At 50.9% G+C, this 14,600-nt stretch overlaps 3 protein-coding genes across 3 annotated transcripts; 2 read left to right on the plus strand and 1 right to left on the minus strand.

Moving 5' to 3' along the window:
- Positions 1-61: 61 nt before the first annotated feature.
- Positions 62-4,051, plus strand: SAICODRAFT_57839 (uncharacterized protein; the record flags this gene model as incomplete). Its single annotated transcript, XM_019169564.1, has 1 exon — positions 62-4,051. One exon carries the CDS (start codon positions 62-64, stop codon positions 4,049-4,051), a length of 3,990 nt encoding a protein of 1,329 aa, XP_019023658.1.
- A 59-nt stretch (positions 4,052-4,110) lies between these two features.
- Positions 4,111-5,566, minus strand: SAICODRAFT_7971 (RNA polymerase II transcription factor B subunit 2; the record flags this gene model as incomplete). The annotated part of the gene is made up of 2 exons (XM_019171166.1): positions 4,111-5,475; positions 5,531-5,566. 2 exons carry the CDS (start codon positions 5,564-5,566, stop codon positions 4,111-4,113), a joined length of 1,401 nt encoding a protein of 466 aa, XP_019023659.1.
- Positions 5,567-5,739: 173 nt separating this feature from the next.
- Positions 5,740-13,886, plus strand: SAICODRAFT_25841 (FAT-domain-containing protein; the record flags this gene model as incomplete). Its single annotated transcript, XM_019166889.1, has 7 exons — positions 5,740-5,829; positions 5,894-5,962; positions 6,020-6,178; positions 6,234-6,332; positions 6,383-6,506; positions 6,634-6,708; positions 6,787-13,886. The coding sequence occupies 7 exons, from the start codon at positions 5,740-5,742 to the stop codon at positions 13,884-13,886; spliced, it is 7,716 nt and encodes a 2,571-aa protein (XP_019023660.1).
- Positions 13,887-14,600: the final 714 nt, after the last annotated feature.

The raw sequence follows: 14,600 nt of genomic DNA on the forward strand, positions 1-14,600 counted from the left end.
CGACGGAGTTCAGCATTCATCCGTTCCAACAAGCGATCGGCCATTGGCATACAGTCCGGTTATGGCCCAGTCCGCAGCAAGGCCGACAATTGACGAGGTTACCGGCAGTGTATTCGCCCAGATCGCCTCGAGGACCTGGAACACCTCGAAGAGTCGCAAGTTCAATGCTGCGGCCGTCGAAGAAATCTACTCGGAACTGACTGCAACAGCGTTTGCGCCCAAGTCCTTCTATATCCTCGACCAACTGTCTTGTCTGGAGAAGTTCTTGTGGCCGAACTTCAGCGATGATGCATCTGACAAGCATGCTATTGTCACTGCAGCACTGATAGCGATCAGAGCTACCGAATGCCTGGATGTGTGGAAGCAGATCCTTGAGGATGCGGATCAGTTCAGCATCTTCTTCAGACGAGTCACCTCGTTAATGATGCCAACTTCAAGCGACTTCAAGAGTCGGTACTGGTTGTTGACGTTCGTGATTGCTGCCTTCAGATCTCTCGACAACGCTACTATCCGCAAGTCATGCGCACCACTTGTGTCGGTATCTGTCCTGCAACTCCTATCATCGTCAGAGAAACGAGACGCACACTTCGCAAAATACCCACAGCATGCCAAGGCATGGAGAACAGCGAAGAAGAAACTTGATTCTGCAGATGTGGCAGGAAAGGCGCAGTTGCATTTTGAGAGAAGCTGGTTGATCAGCGTATTATTTGAGTTCTTGCAGCTACTGCAGCAGGGGGACGCGGAGACAGATGTCGCCCTGTACTGCGAGCGCTTTGTGGAGTTCCTGGTGGAGCTGGCATCCGTCTTACCAACACGACGTTACCTTAATGTGGTCTTGGCCGATGTCCACCTGCTTGTAGCCATCAAAACATCTCCACACTACAAATCTGGTGGGCTGAGCAAGGATCTGATATCTCTGCTTGATTACTATGTGCACTTTCCAATTGATGACAATACCGGCATTGCCCTAACAGCACAAGAGCAGGAGTCTTTGCGTCACGGTAAGCTTCAGGCTCTTCAGCGTGTAGCGTTTCAGAAGTATCCGGAGTCGCTGAAACTGCTTTCACTTGCGAACTTTGGAGCGCTAAATACGGAGTCCGAGATCCTCGAGCACTTCGAGGGTTTGAGTCACGACGATACCGTTGAACTCTGCTCATCATTAGGTTTCCGGACACAGTACCCGGCAAATGTAAAAATCAACGTCGACCGTAAGTTTCTGATGGAGGTATTGGTGAACCAGTACAAGATGCGGAAGAGCTTGGAAGAGCGGGTTATGGATATGCCAGTCATGCCGACGGAGAAATCCTTGTTCGATCATGATATTGTGCAGGACGAGATGCGCAGTGTTTCTCTTCCGCGCCTTGGACTACAATATCTTACTATCAAAGATTTCTTATGGCGGTGCTTCCGGCTTTCTCGCGCTGAGGGAATGCTCGGTTTCCGCAAACACATCGACGCCGCTGTTCGCCGACTGGAGCCATATGGTCACGGTGCTGAAGTGAAGTTCAACGGCTCATCGAAATGGGCAACTCCCATTGCTAAGCCCGCGATTCTTGAGGTAGTCCCTCCGGCTGTTGGCGAAGATGCGCCGTCCTCTGTCAAGGCTGAGATCCGTATCGATCTTGGGCGGATGTCGGACGCCGCTCGTGATGGCTGGGAATCATTGCAGGTAGGAGGCCTGGTCTTTCTTCTCGTTGTAAAGAGCGGCCGGAAAGGCCGAGATCCTTCTGTGCAGTATGTGCGAACTGCGGAGGTGATGGAAATCACCGACCAACAGGGCCGACCCATCCGTGAATCTGGCGTTCAAAAACCTTCGATCCGCTTGCTTCTAGATACGAAACAGTTCAAACATGATCACGACGATGGTGATGAGGCTGTGTACGATGCAATCAATGTTGTTGTTCGTGGAAAAACATCCTCGAGCACCTTCAAGCCAGTACTGGAGAATATCAAGGCTCTGATACAAGGGGAGGACCCCATTCCGGACTGGCTTGCGAATGTGTTCCTTGGCTACGGTGACCCGAACAGCGCTCACTACAGAAATCTTGACGGGCGACCAGAAGCATTGAACGTTCATGACACTTTCCTAGACTGGAATCACATCGTGGAGTCATTCCAGGGCAAGAAGGTTATACCTGCTGCGGGTACAGAAGAGGGAGCTTCAAGACCGTACATCATTCGTGAGAAGCTTCCGTCTCCAGCTGTTACGAAGACTTCTAAGAAGCGTTCCCGTGCTGAAGCTGAAGGACAGGCGGAGGCAACTGAGGCAACCATTGAGGTTGAGTCGTACAAACTGGAGAGTCGCGGTCCCTTTCCTACCGAGCAGCGTCGTTTCAACAGCAGACAACACTCGCCAGCTCAAGTCGAAGCGATCACCTCGGGTACGAATCCGGGCCTGACGGTTGTCAGCTGCCCACCCGGCACAGGTGATGCTCATGTCGCAGCGCAAGTTGCCAGCAACATCTATCAGGCTTTCCCTCAAGAACGCACGGTGATAGTCGCCAAGAACAAGGGGGTGCTTAACCGTATCTTTGAGAACCTGGCTGCCCTGGATATCGCCAACCGCCATCTGCTCCGATTTGACAGTGACGATGCGGATGTGGCGCCAGGCAAGGTTGGGCGGGTGGAGTACCTCGCCGAAAGACGGATGCAGTTGCTTTCAGAAGTTCAACGTCTTGCGTACGCAATGAACGCTCCGGGAGCGCACGGAAATTCCTGCGAAACAGCCAGTTACTTTGCCGATGTTTACGTCAAACCCGCTTGGCGAAAATTCAAGAACCAGATTTCGGCCGCCAGTGATGCAGCAGCCGTATCAGCAGCGTTTCCCTTCCATGCATTCTTCGCATATGCTCCTCAGCCGTTGTTCTCTGATGCGTCCATTAAGGAGAATATTTCGGTCGCTGAGGATTGCTACAAGCACATGCAGAACCTCTTCGAAGAGCTTGGAGGCCTTAGGCCACTTGAACTTTTGAAGAGGCGGAAGGACAAATTGGATTACCTTTTGACCAAGGAAGCCCGCATCATAGCTCTGACTTCAGAGCAGGCTATTACCAAATGCAAGGAGTTCATTGAAATGGGCTTCCGTTATGACAGTGTCATCATCCCAGACTGTGCCTACATGTCAGAACTGGAAGCGTTTAGTACGCTCGCCCTGCAGTCTCAGAGCAACGGTGTCAATCAAATTAAGAGATTGATCTTGCTCGGAGACGACAAACGTGCCGTGTCTGTCGTGCAAGATCTTCCTACCCAGGTGAACTTCAACCAAAGTCTCTTCAGCCGCCTGATGAGACTTGGTGTTCCCGTGGTACACCTGGACAAGCAGAGTCGTACAAGGTTCCCAGAATTGTTTTCTTGGAGATACCATGGCATTGAGGACAGTTCGACCATCAAAGAATCACCCGAATTTTCTACAGCAAATGCCGGTTTCCGCTACGACTATCAGCTTGTCCATGTTGCAGACTACAAGGAAGAAGGCGAGGTCGAATCAACTCCCGGCTCCTTCCAAAACCTTGGAGAAGCCGAATATGCAGTCGCTATCTTCCAATATATGCGTCTGCTTGGATACCCAGCGCAGAAGATCACCATCTTGTCTGCGTATACCGGGCAGCAGGCACTTATCAACGGCGTCCTCGATCAGCGTTGCACTAGGAATCCACTATACGGTGTACCCGCTAGAGTAGCAACGATTGATGAACTCCACGGAGAACACAACGACTATGTCATCTTCTCTTCCGTGCGCACCAAGGAAGTCGACATGCTTCGCGATGCTCGCCGTATGACTGCAGTAATGTCATCCGCAAGGCTGGGCCTGTATGTACTGGGTCGTCAGGAACTCTTCCAGTTATGCCGTGATATCAAGCCCACGACTGATCTGCTGCTGGCGCGGCCAACTAAGCTCCAGCTTGTTACTGGAGAGATGTACCCTACGAAGCGCGAGGTCGGTGCTGAGGCAAGCGCAGTGGAGATGGAGGGTGTGGAGCATCTGGGAGCATTTGTGTACGAAATGAGCAAGAAGGTAGTTGAGCAGTTAAAGGCCGAGCGCATGGCGTAGTAGAATAGAAGGCATCTAGGTTCAGGATTTCTCTATACGTAGCAACGATCTCTGGTACCTCAATCCTTTTTCCGATTTCGCGAGATGAACGCCTTTATACTTGCGTTTCCAGCATCTGACACATAGAATGAACGTTTTGTGGCATTTTCCCATAGCACAACACCCAGATCCTTCGCGTACTTAAGCACGAACTCATAATCATTTGTTGAAGCAAAGTCATGCCACAACCACCCTTCATTTGCTCGTATACGGTTCTTGTCCAGCTCCCATAATCGAATCTGGTCAACAACAGTAGGTGGTATTAGAGGTTGTTGTCTTCTCATCTGAGAATGCGCGTGTGTAGTTAGATACTGAATGATTTGGTCCGCATTAATCCCATTCTTTAAAGCCTCAAGGACAGATTCTCGTGTGATAATACCCGTGACCATGTTAGGAAAGCGTGCTTTCAGGCTTGCAAAAAGGCGAAGGACAGCGATCTGGAGCGGCGAGTTTGTATACGCGTATACCTTGTAGTTTGTCTCCAGTACAATGAATCCGCTCTGGGAACCTGGATCCAGTTTTGCTGATAGCGCCCCTTGGAGGCCTGCGGCGGGACGTTTCCATTGACCGGCATGTGCTGTCAGAGTTGTTGCTAACCGAGTCGGATAGAATCTCCGAGATGTGCTCTTTCGTTGGTAGACAACACCATAATCTCGGAGATCCTCCAGCATGATTCTTTGTGTCGGAGTCAGAAAATCCGTTGAATAGTCTTGACCAAGCTCCAGTGATCCAAGCATAAAGAGGAAATGCAGCACCTCAACCGGATCCATCTCCAACTCCTCTGCAACAGTCAAATACTGCAGTAACAGCGCCCATATCTGCGCATTCACGTCCTGTAACAGGAACTGGAAACCCGCATTTGTGATACTCATCGTCTCTCTCCTCTGTGGATTCCCTTCCATCAGCCCACTTTTCTGCAGTAGGCGTACCACACCATCTCCAGGCATTCTATCCATAAGAGTGTTGACCATGAAGTGCAAAATCATCTCCCACTGCTCTGTCGCATGGCTATCAAGAAAGCCAACCGTCACCGCATTCTTGTCAGCTGTGCTGCATGGTACTCCAAACGACTTGTGGTCACCTCCTCCAGTCAATGCAATGCGGAAGTTTGTTCGAAATGCTGGGTTCATTGTTACTTCTCCTTTATACTCCTTGTATATCTGCATCCTTTTCAGCTTGTCCATCGCACTGTTCTGCCGTCCCTTGCTTCCTGGTTCCACCCAAGCATCAAAACTTGCGGCTTCTACTGGTGCATCATTGTAGAGTGTGCTCATGACGAACTGCTTTGCAAGGCTTGGTAGGAGACGGAATATGGCGAGACATGTTGCGGGTTTCTGATATAACCGGGAGAACACCGGCGCAGGCAGACCTTCCAGGTAGTCATTCTGCCACCAAGGCAGTCAGCATATATCCAGAACAATGGCGGGAGCAGAGCCATACGATGCTGGTCTTGAAGTCTGTGGACGTGCTTGCCATCCAGGCCTAGCTGTGAGCGTCTTGTTGTTGGGTCGCATTTTGACGTACGAACGGGCTGCAGCGGAGCATGCCGGTGCTTCCCCGCGCTCCGAACTCCGAACTCTAAAGTGAACAAAACGGCTACCAACTGATCCTCGACCCTTTTCGACTCGATCCGTTGACGAAACGACACGATGGCATCTGCTAAATGTTTGGACTTCACCAAGGCCGTTTGGCGCTCCTTCATTGACCATGGCGGTCTTGACGCGAAGGTGTTGGCAAACGTGAGTCTTTATCCGGCAATCCGCATTGCAATACACCGAGCATCGATTGCTGACCTTGGCGAAGATGTCCATCATCAGCGCAACACCAGGAAAGCTCAAGTGTCAAATGCAGATAGAGAAGCATCACGTAAATGTGCGTCCATTGATGATTCCCGGCTCAAGGTGAATCGATCACTAACAACCCCTTAAGCGCTACAACACACTCCACGGTGGCACAATCGCAACGATGGTAGATCTTGGAGGTACTTTAGCTGTGGCGACTCGGGGCTTGTGGACCACGGGTGTCAGCACGGATATCAACATCACATATATCAGCTCTGGTGGAACCATCGGTGACACGATTACAATGGTGTGCAAGGTCGTTTGTGCCGACGTTCGTTTCAGATGACTAACGGCCTGCACAGGAGGGAGAAGTTGTCAGACTAGGTAAAACCCTGGCTTTCACCAGCGTTTTCTTCATGAACGCGAAAGGGGAGATGTTCGCAAAGGGTAATCACACCAAGGTAAGCTCGCTCTCCCCTCCTAAATGTAGGGTATCTCACAAGGTCAATAGTTCGTAGCGAAGTGCTGGACAGATGAGAGAAACAAGGGTACATCATTGGACTGGCTTCCTTGTTCTGGCTTTGCTAATGAATGCCTTCCAGTGGAGGAACTACACGCTGAAGAGGAACCCGCCGGTAAGACCGTTGTGTGATATACCAGAGACGAAAGAGAGATCACTATACCCATACTCATAGGAAGTAACATTTCAAAGTTGTAACTCCGACCAGAATCACATTACATTTCGCTGTGCAACTTGGGCAGCCAGGGGGCCCGAGCACGCTACTGTACTGCGGTGCCGACACCAAGAACCCGACCCGCTGAACGTCGAGGTAGCAGGTAGCAGGTCGCATACACCCTGGACGAAGGATTGAAGGAAGAGAAGGCGTGCAATACATCTGTGAACAAGCAGCGTAGCCGGAGAAACCCACTCTTTACTCCTGCCATCAATTGATGGTGAACGGCCTTTGCGCATCATGAGCGCCATGCAACCTCTCCCAGACGTCTTGCTCCCAAAGCTATTCTCCGACCTCAAGAGCAAGAACGAGGATGCGCGTCAACGATCAGCCGGAGAACTACGAGACTATGTCGCCGCGACATCTCGCGAACTTTCCGGAGAAGCGCTCACAAGGTTCAACAATGACATTAACCGCCGGATCTTTGAATTGATCCATTCGAATGATGTGAATGAGAAAATTGGAGGTATTTTGGCGATTGACAGACTTATTGACTATGAGGGGGAGGAGAACACTACGAAGATTACGAGGTTTGCGAATTACCTTCGAATCGTCTTGCCAGGGAATGACACGCAGGCGATGATCCTGGCCAGTAAGGCGCTTGGAAGACTTGCAGTACCAGGTGGAACACTAACCGCCGAGTTCGTGGAATTTGAAGTCAAGAAGGCATTGGAATGGCTGCAGGGAGACAGGCATGAAGCTAGACGACACGCAGCCGTTCTCGTCCTCCGCGAATTGGCTATCAACTCGCCTACGCTCATCTACTCCTACGTCCCGCAAATCCTCGACTTGATCTGGGTTGCTCTCCGCGATCCGAAAGTCATCATCCGTGACTCAGCGGCCGACGCCCTGTCAGCTTGTCTGGAGATCATCTACCAGCGTGAAAGTCAACTTCGTCTGCAGTGGTATACCAAGATCCTCGAAGAAGCGCAGCACGGTTTGCGACTTAATACTGCCGATACCATCCATGCATCGCTTCTGACATATAGGGAACTCCTTCTCCGTGCAGGTATGTTCATGCACGAACGCTACCGGGAGGTTTGTGAAATTGTGCTACGGTACAAGGACCACAGAGACGCACTCATTAGACGAAGTGTCATTTCTCTCATTCCTACTCTGGCCGCGTACAACCCTAATGAGTTCGTGGCGAGTTACCTGCACAAGTGCATGCTTCACCTCTTAGGACTCCTGAAAAAGGAAAAGGACCGGACGGCGCCTTTCGATGCCGTTGGTCGTGTTGCTATCGCTGTGGGAAGTAGTATGGGACCATACCTCGATGCGATTTTGGCGAGCATTAAGGAGGGTTTGGCGATGAAGGGAAAGACGAGGGCAACGCAGGAAGCACCAATCTTTCAGTGTATCAGTATGTTGGCCACGGCCGTCGGACAAGCACTCACGAAGCACATCCACGAACTGTTGGACCTCATGTTTGCGTGCGGCTTGAGTGAGCCTCTACGACAAGCTCTTGTCGATCTGGCGCATTACATCCCGCCGTTGCTTCCGACGATTCAGGAAAGGCTGTTGAACATGCTTAGCATGATCCTGAGTGGTAAGCCATTCAAGCAGCCCGGCAGTCCAGCGCATATTCAGACAGTTATCGCTCCTGCCGTCGCACGCGAGATTCGTGAATCGCAGGCCTCTGAAGGAAGAGATAGGGAGCTCATCACGCTCGCTTTGAACACTCTTGGCACTTTCGATTTCAGCGGCCATGTCCTGAATGAATTCGTGAAGGATTGTGCGATCTCGTATGTCGAGGATGACAATGCTGAGGTGCGGAAGGCTGCTGCGTTGACTTGTTGTCAACTATTCGTTCGGGATCCGATTTGTTACCAGACTAGTAACCATGCCATTCAGGTGGTAGGTGAAGTGCTGGAACGGTTGTTGACCGTAGGAATTGCCGACCCGGATCCTGTTATCCGACAAATCGTGCTCAGCTCCCTGGACGAGCGGTTTGACCGTCATCTCGCACAGGCAGAGAATGTTCGTTCGTTGTTTATTGCGCTGAATGATGAGGTCTTTGCCATTCGTGAGCTTGCGATTACAATTATCGGTCGTTTGACGTTTCACAACCCTGCATACGTTATGCCTTCTCTGCGCAAGACCCTCATTTCGTTATTGACGGAGCTCGAGTACTCCAGCGTGAGTCGTAACAAGGAAGAGGCTGCCAGGTTGCTCAGTCTCCTTGTCGCGGCGTCGCAGAAGCTCATTAAGCCGTATGTTGAGCCTATGCTGAAGGTGCTTTTGCCTAAGGCTCGTGACGCGAGTTCGGGTGTGGCTTCGAGCGTGTTGTCCGCTCTGGGTGAGTTGGCGAATGTCGGAGGCGAGGACTTGCTGGTGTATATTAAGGACCTTATGCCTCTCATTATCGACACACTGCACGACCAAAGTTCGTCGGTGAAGAGAGACGCAGCGCTCAAGGCCCTCGGTCAACTTGCCAGTTCGTCAGGTTATGTTATCGATCCTTACCTCGAATACCCTCAGCTTCTAAATATCTTGATTGGTATCTTGAAGACTGAGCAATCTAGCGATATCCGTCGAGAAACTGTTAAGCTTATGGGTATCTTGGGTGCACTGGATCCTTACAGGCATCAGATCATTGAGCGGGGTACCGAGGAGCATACGTTGGAGCAAAAGTCTGTCTCTACTGATGTGAGCCTGTTGATGGTTGGTATGACACCGTCTTCAGAAGAGTATTATCCTACCGTGGTTATCAGTTCATTGATGAATATTCTGAAGGATCCTTCTCTTGGAGCGCACCATACCGCTGTTATCCAGGCGATCATGTACATCTTCAAGACCATGGGGTTGAAGTGCGTGCCCTTCCTGTCACAAATTATTCCGGGATTCTTGCATGTCATGAGAACATGCTCGCCGACCATCCTGGAATTCTACTTCCAGCAGCTTGGTATCCTGGTCTCCATTGTCAAGCAGCATATCCGAAATTTTCTCGAGGATATTTTCAAGGTTATCCAGGAGTTCTGGAATCCCAGCTCGAACCTCCAGATTACCATTCTTGCTTTGGTTGAGTCGATTGCGAGGGCATTGGAGGGTGAGTTCAAGGTATACTTGCCTATTCTCTTGCCCTTGATGCTTCAGATCTTCGACGTGGATGTCACTCCGAGTCGCCAACCTACACAGAAAGTTCTGCATGCATTCATTGTTTTCGGTCAAAATATCGAGGAATACATGCACCTTATTTTGCCCGTGGTCGTCAAGATGTTTGAGAAAGTCGACGCTCCAGTTACACTTCGCAAGGCAGCCATTCAAACCGTTGCTCAGCTGTCTCGCAAGGTTAACTTCTCCGACCACGCCTCGCGCATCATTCACCCCCTATCTCGTGTTTTGAGCACTGCCAACCACGAACTCAAGATGGCATCAATGGACACCCTTTGTGCAATGATATTCCAGCTTGGGTTTGATTACGCTATCTTCATCCCCATGATCAACAAGGTTATCGTTACGAACAAGATCCAGCACCCTACGTACGAGCTCTTGGTATCAAAACTCTTGAAGGGCGATGCCCTGCCACAGGATTTGAGTCCTGAGGAGCGCTACGGTGACGCTCGTACCGATGAAGTGTCATCAGCAGATATCAGCGCGAAGAAGTTGCCTGTTAACCAACAGCATCTCAAGAGTGCCTGGGAAGCCTCACAGAGATCAACCCGAGACGATTGGCAAGAATGGATCCGTCGCCTCAGTGTTGAGCTACTGAAGGAATCACCATCACACGCATTGCGAGCTTGTGCCGGTTTAGCGGGTGTGTACTATCCACTGGCGCGTGAGCTCTTCAATGCTGCCTTTGTATCTTGTTGGACGGAGTTGTATGACCAGTATCAAGATGAGCTTGTTCGTGCGATTGAGACAGCTTTGATCTCCCCTAATATCCCCCCGGAAATCCTACAAACTCTGCTCAACTTGGCCGAGTTCATGGAGCACGATGACAAGGCTCTGCCTATTGATATTCGTACACTTGGTTTGTACGCCTCGAAATGTCACGCCTTCGCGAAAGCGCTACACTACAAGGAATTAGAGTTCATCTCCGAGCCTTCGACAGACACGATCGAAGCCCTCATCAGTATCAACAATCAGTTACAACAACCTGATGCAGCTATCGGTATTCTGAGCCACGCACAACACCACCACGATCTTGAGCTGAAAGAAACATGGTACGAAAAACTTCAGCGTTGGGAAGATGCATTGTCTGCATACGAGCGACGCGAGGACCAGAACTCCTTTGACGTTACCATGGGTAAAATGAGATGTTTGCATGCATTGGGTGAATGGGACCTCCTTTCCCAACTCGCACAAGACAAGTGGATTCATGCCGGACATGACATGCGCCGTGCTATTGCTCCTCTCGCTGCTGCCGCTGCATGGGGTATGGGTCAGTGGGAGTTAATGGACGACTACATCTCCGTCATGAAGCATGAATCACCAGATCGTGCATTCTTCCGTGCCATCATCTCCCTGCACAGAAACCAATTCACCGACGCAGCGCTTCACATCACTAAGGCTAGGGACCTTCTCGACACTGAGCTCACTGCTCTTGTCGGAGAAAGTTACAACCGTGCTTACAGTGTCGCTGTGCGCGTCCAGATGCTGGCAGAGCTTGAGGAAATAATCTCGTACAAGCAAAACGGGGACATGCCTGAGAAGCAAGCAACCCAGAGGAAGACTTGGATGAAGCGTCTGAAGGGATGTCAACGGAACGTCGAGGTTTGGCAACGTATGCTCAAGGTCCGTGCCCTTGTCATCTCTCCAAAGGAAAACATGGAGATGTGGATCAAGTTCGCCAACCTGTGCCGTAAATCTGGTCGTCTTGGTCTTGCCGAGAAGTCTTTGAACTCTCTGTTAGACGAAGAGGAGAGCATCTCTGATATGTCTTCCGCTATCAGGGCCCCTCCGTCGGTTGTATATGCGCACCTCAAGTTCACTTGGGCTACCGGTGGTCGCCGTGAGGCTTTGCACAATCTAAGAGAGTTCACCGCTAAGATGTCGCACGACCTTGGCTTGAACGCAAGTGAATCTTACCCTAAGGCTCTAACTCATGATCAAGCTGGCCAAAACATCGAGAGCTACACTCGTCTATTGGCTAGGTGTTACTTGAAGCAGGGTGAATGGCAAGTGGCCCTTCAGGACAGATGGAACGAACAGACGATTCCTGATATCCTGCGATCATACCTCCTCGCTACTCACTTCGATCCTGACTGGTACAAGGCTTGGCACGCGTGGGCTTTGGCAAACTTTGAGGTGATCAACCACCATGAGCTCAAGGAGAATGCCATCACGAACGATATTATCACCGCTCACATCATACCTGCTGTGCGCGGTTTCTTCAGATCAATTGCCTTGAGTAAGGGTAACTCGCTGCAGGACACCCTTCGTCTCCTCACCTTGTGGTTCAAGTTCGGCAACAATCAGGACATCAACAATGCCATTACGGAAGGTTTCACATCCGTACGCATCGACACCTGGTTGGAGGTTATCCCGCAATTGATTGCCCGTATTCACGTTACCGGACCACTTGTTCGACGCTTGATTCACCAGCTTCTTTCCGACGTTGGCCGTGCACACCCACAGGCACTGGTGTACCCAGTTACTGTCGCATCGAAATCGCAGAGTGTATCCCGTCAGCGTGCCGCCTTGGCGATCATGGACAACATGCGCAACCACAGCGCGATTTTAGTCGAGCAGGCGTTGCTTGTAAGTAAAGAACTCATCCGTGTTGCCATCCTTTGGCACGAGCAGTGGCACGAGGGTCTTGAGGAAGCATCTCGTTTGTACTTCGGTGATCACAACATCCAGGCAATGTTTGCTACCCTTGAGCCATTGCACGAGATGCTGGAACGCGGTCCCGAGACTTTGCGTGAGATTTCTTTCCACCAGGCTTTCGGACGAGATCTGCAAGAAGCTCGCGACTGGTGTAGTAAGTACAAGCGATCCGGTGAACCCACTGACCTCAACCAGGCATGGGATCTCTACTACCAGGTCTTCAGGAAGATCTCGAAGCAGCTTCCTCAACTTACTACTCTGGAGCTCCAATACGTCTCGCCGCAGTTGCTTGCTGCTCGTGATCTCGACCTTGCTGTTCCTGGTACGTACCAGAGTGGGAAACCAATTGTCAAGATTTCCAGCTTCGCACCGACATTTACTGTCATTACGTCCAAGCAGCGCCCTCGACGTTTGACGATGAAGGGGAGCGATGGTAAGGATTACCAATACGCCCTTAAGGGTCATGAAGATATCCGTCAGGACGAACGTGTCATGCAGCTCTTCGGACTTGTTAACACATTGTTGTCCATCGACTCAGAGTCGTTCAAGAGGCACCTCAACATCCAACGTTACCCCGTTATCCCTCTATCGCCTAACTCCGGTCTGCTTGGATGGGTGCCTGACAGTGATACATTGCACGTGCTTATTCGCGATTACCGTGAGAGCCGCAAGATCTTGCTCAACATCGAACACCGTCTCATGCTTCAGATGGCGCCGGATTACGACAATTTGATGTTGATGCAGAAGGTTGAGGTTTTCGAGTACGCTCTCGACAACACAACCGGACAGGATCTATACAGGGTTCTCTGGCTCAAGTCCCGAAGCTCCGAGGCATGGCTCGACAGACGAACGAACTACACCCGCTCCTTGGCTGTCATGTCAATGGTCGGCTACATCCTCGGTCTCGGTGATCGTCACCCCTCCAACCTCATGCTCGACCGCTTCACCGGCAAAGTCATCCACATCGATTTCGGAGACTGTTTCGAAGTCGCCATGCACCGCGAGAAGTTCCCCGAGAAGATTCCGTTCCGTCTTACCCGTATGTTGGTTAACGCGATGGAGGTCAGTGGTATCGAGGGTAGTTTCAGGATTACTTGTGAGCATGTTATGCGCGTATTGCGTGATAACAAGGAGTCGCTCATGGCTGTGCTTGAGGCTTTCGTCTACGATCCGCTTATCAACTGGCGTTTGATGACGAACGTGAGCCCGCCGGAGTCGCAAGTCGGCGAGAAACAAAAGCTGGATAACCCGGAAGACCCGAGTAGGGCACCGGCCAGGCGAAGTAAGGCAGATGAGAGCGAACTCGTCTCGCAGCAGCAGAACAAGCCTGAGGTTCTCAACCAACGTGCTGTCAGTGTTCTGAACAGAGTCTCGAACAAGTTGACTGGTCGCGACTTTAAGCCGAACCAGGAGTTGGACGTCAGGGAACAGGTTGAGAGGTTGATTCAGCAGGCTACGAGCTTGGAGAATCTGTGTCAGTTGTATATTGGATGGTGTGCATTCTGGTAGGCAATCATTTACGTGATATCGATCGAGAGCATATGTTTGGTTCATTTTGGGCGTTTAGGGTTTCCTTTTCACTTTTGGGCTTGCAATTGGGAGTAGCTATAGGTCTATGTAGCATATATCCAGCATCTTATTGGATGACATACTTGCATTGGACCACGCTGAAGGTATCATGGTATATTGTATCATACAGTGTATAGAAAGCCCTCTCTACTCATCTACAACGGTGAAAGCTTCGAGCACCTCGAACTTATCGTGCAGCGTCAAAGCCCCAATCTTGAGACTCAAGAACTGTCCAGTTTCCTTACCACTCTCGTCGAGCGCTTCCAAAGAGAAAGCCGTGGGTGTATGCTTCTTGACCTGTAGCATATTGTCAGTACTTGAAATGGACCATGGACCACCAGGCATGCCACCTTAATCTTATAGGTTTTACCCTCAATACTAGCAGTAGCTTCCTTTCCATCATCGGTCTTCAGCAAGTCACCGTCAGAGATGACGAACTTTGACCGCTGGCCCTCCTCGGCGGCGTGAGAACCGGTCTGTTTTGAGGGGATGATCGCGTTATCCTTCTCGACGAGGAACTCGCCTGTGTGTGCACGGATGTATGCTGTTGACATTGTGATTCGTGTTGTTGAATGGTGTTTTGGTCTTCCTCGGTAATAAATGCTCAAGCTGCTGAAGGCTATCTCGGCACACACGGCAGGCAGGCGCGGTGAC

The sequence above is a fragment of the Saitoella complicata genome (genome assembly GCF_001661265.1).
Source record: "Saitoella complicata NRRL Y-17804 unplaced genomic scaffold SAICOscaffold_14, whole genome shotgun sequence".
Lineage (NCBI taxonomy): Eukaryota > Fungi > Ascomycota > Saitoellomycetes > Saitoellales > Saitoellaceae > Saitoella > Saitoella complicata.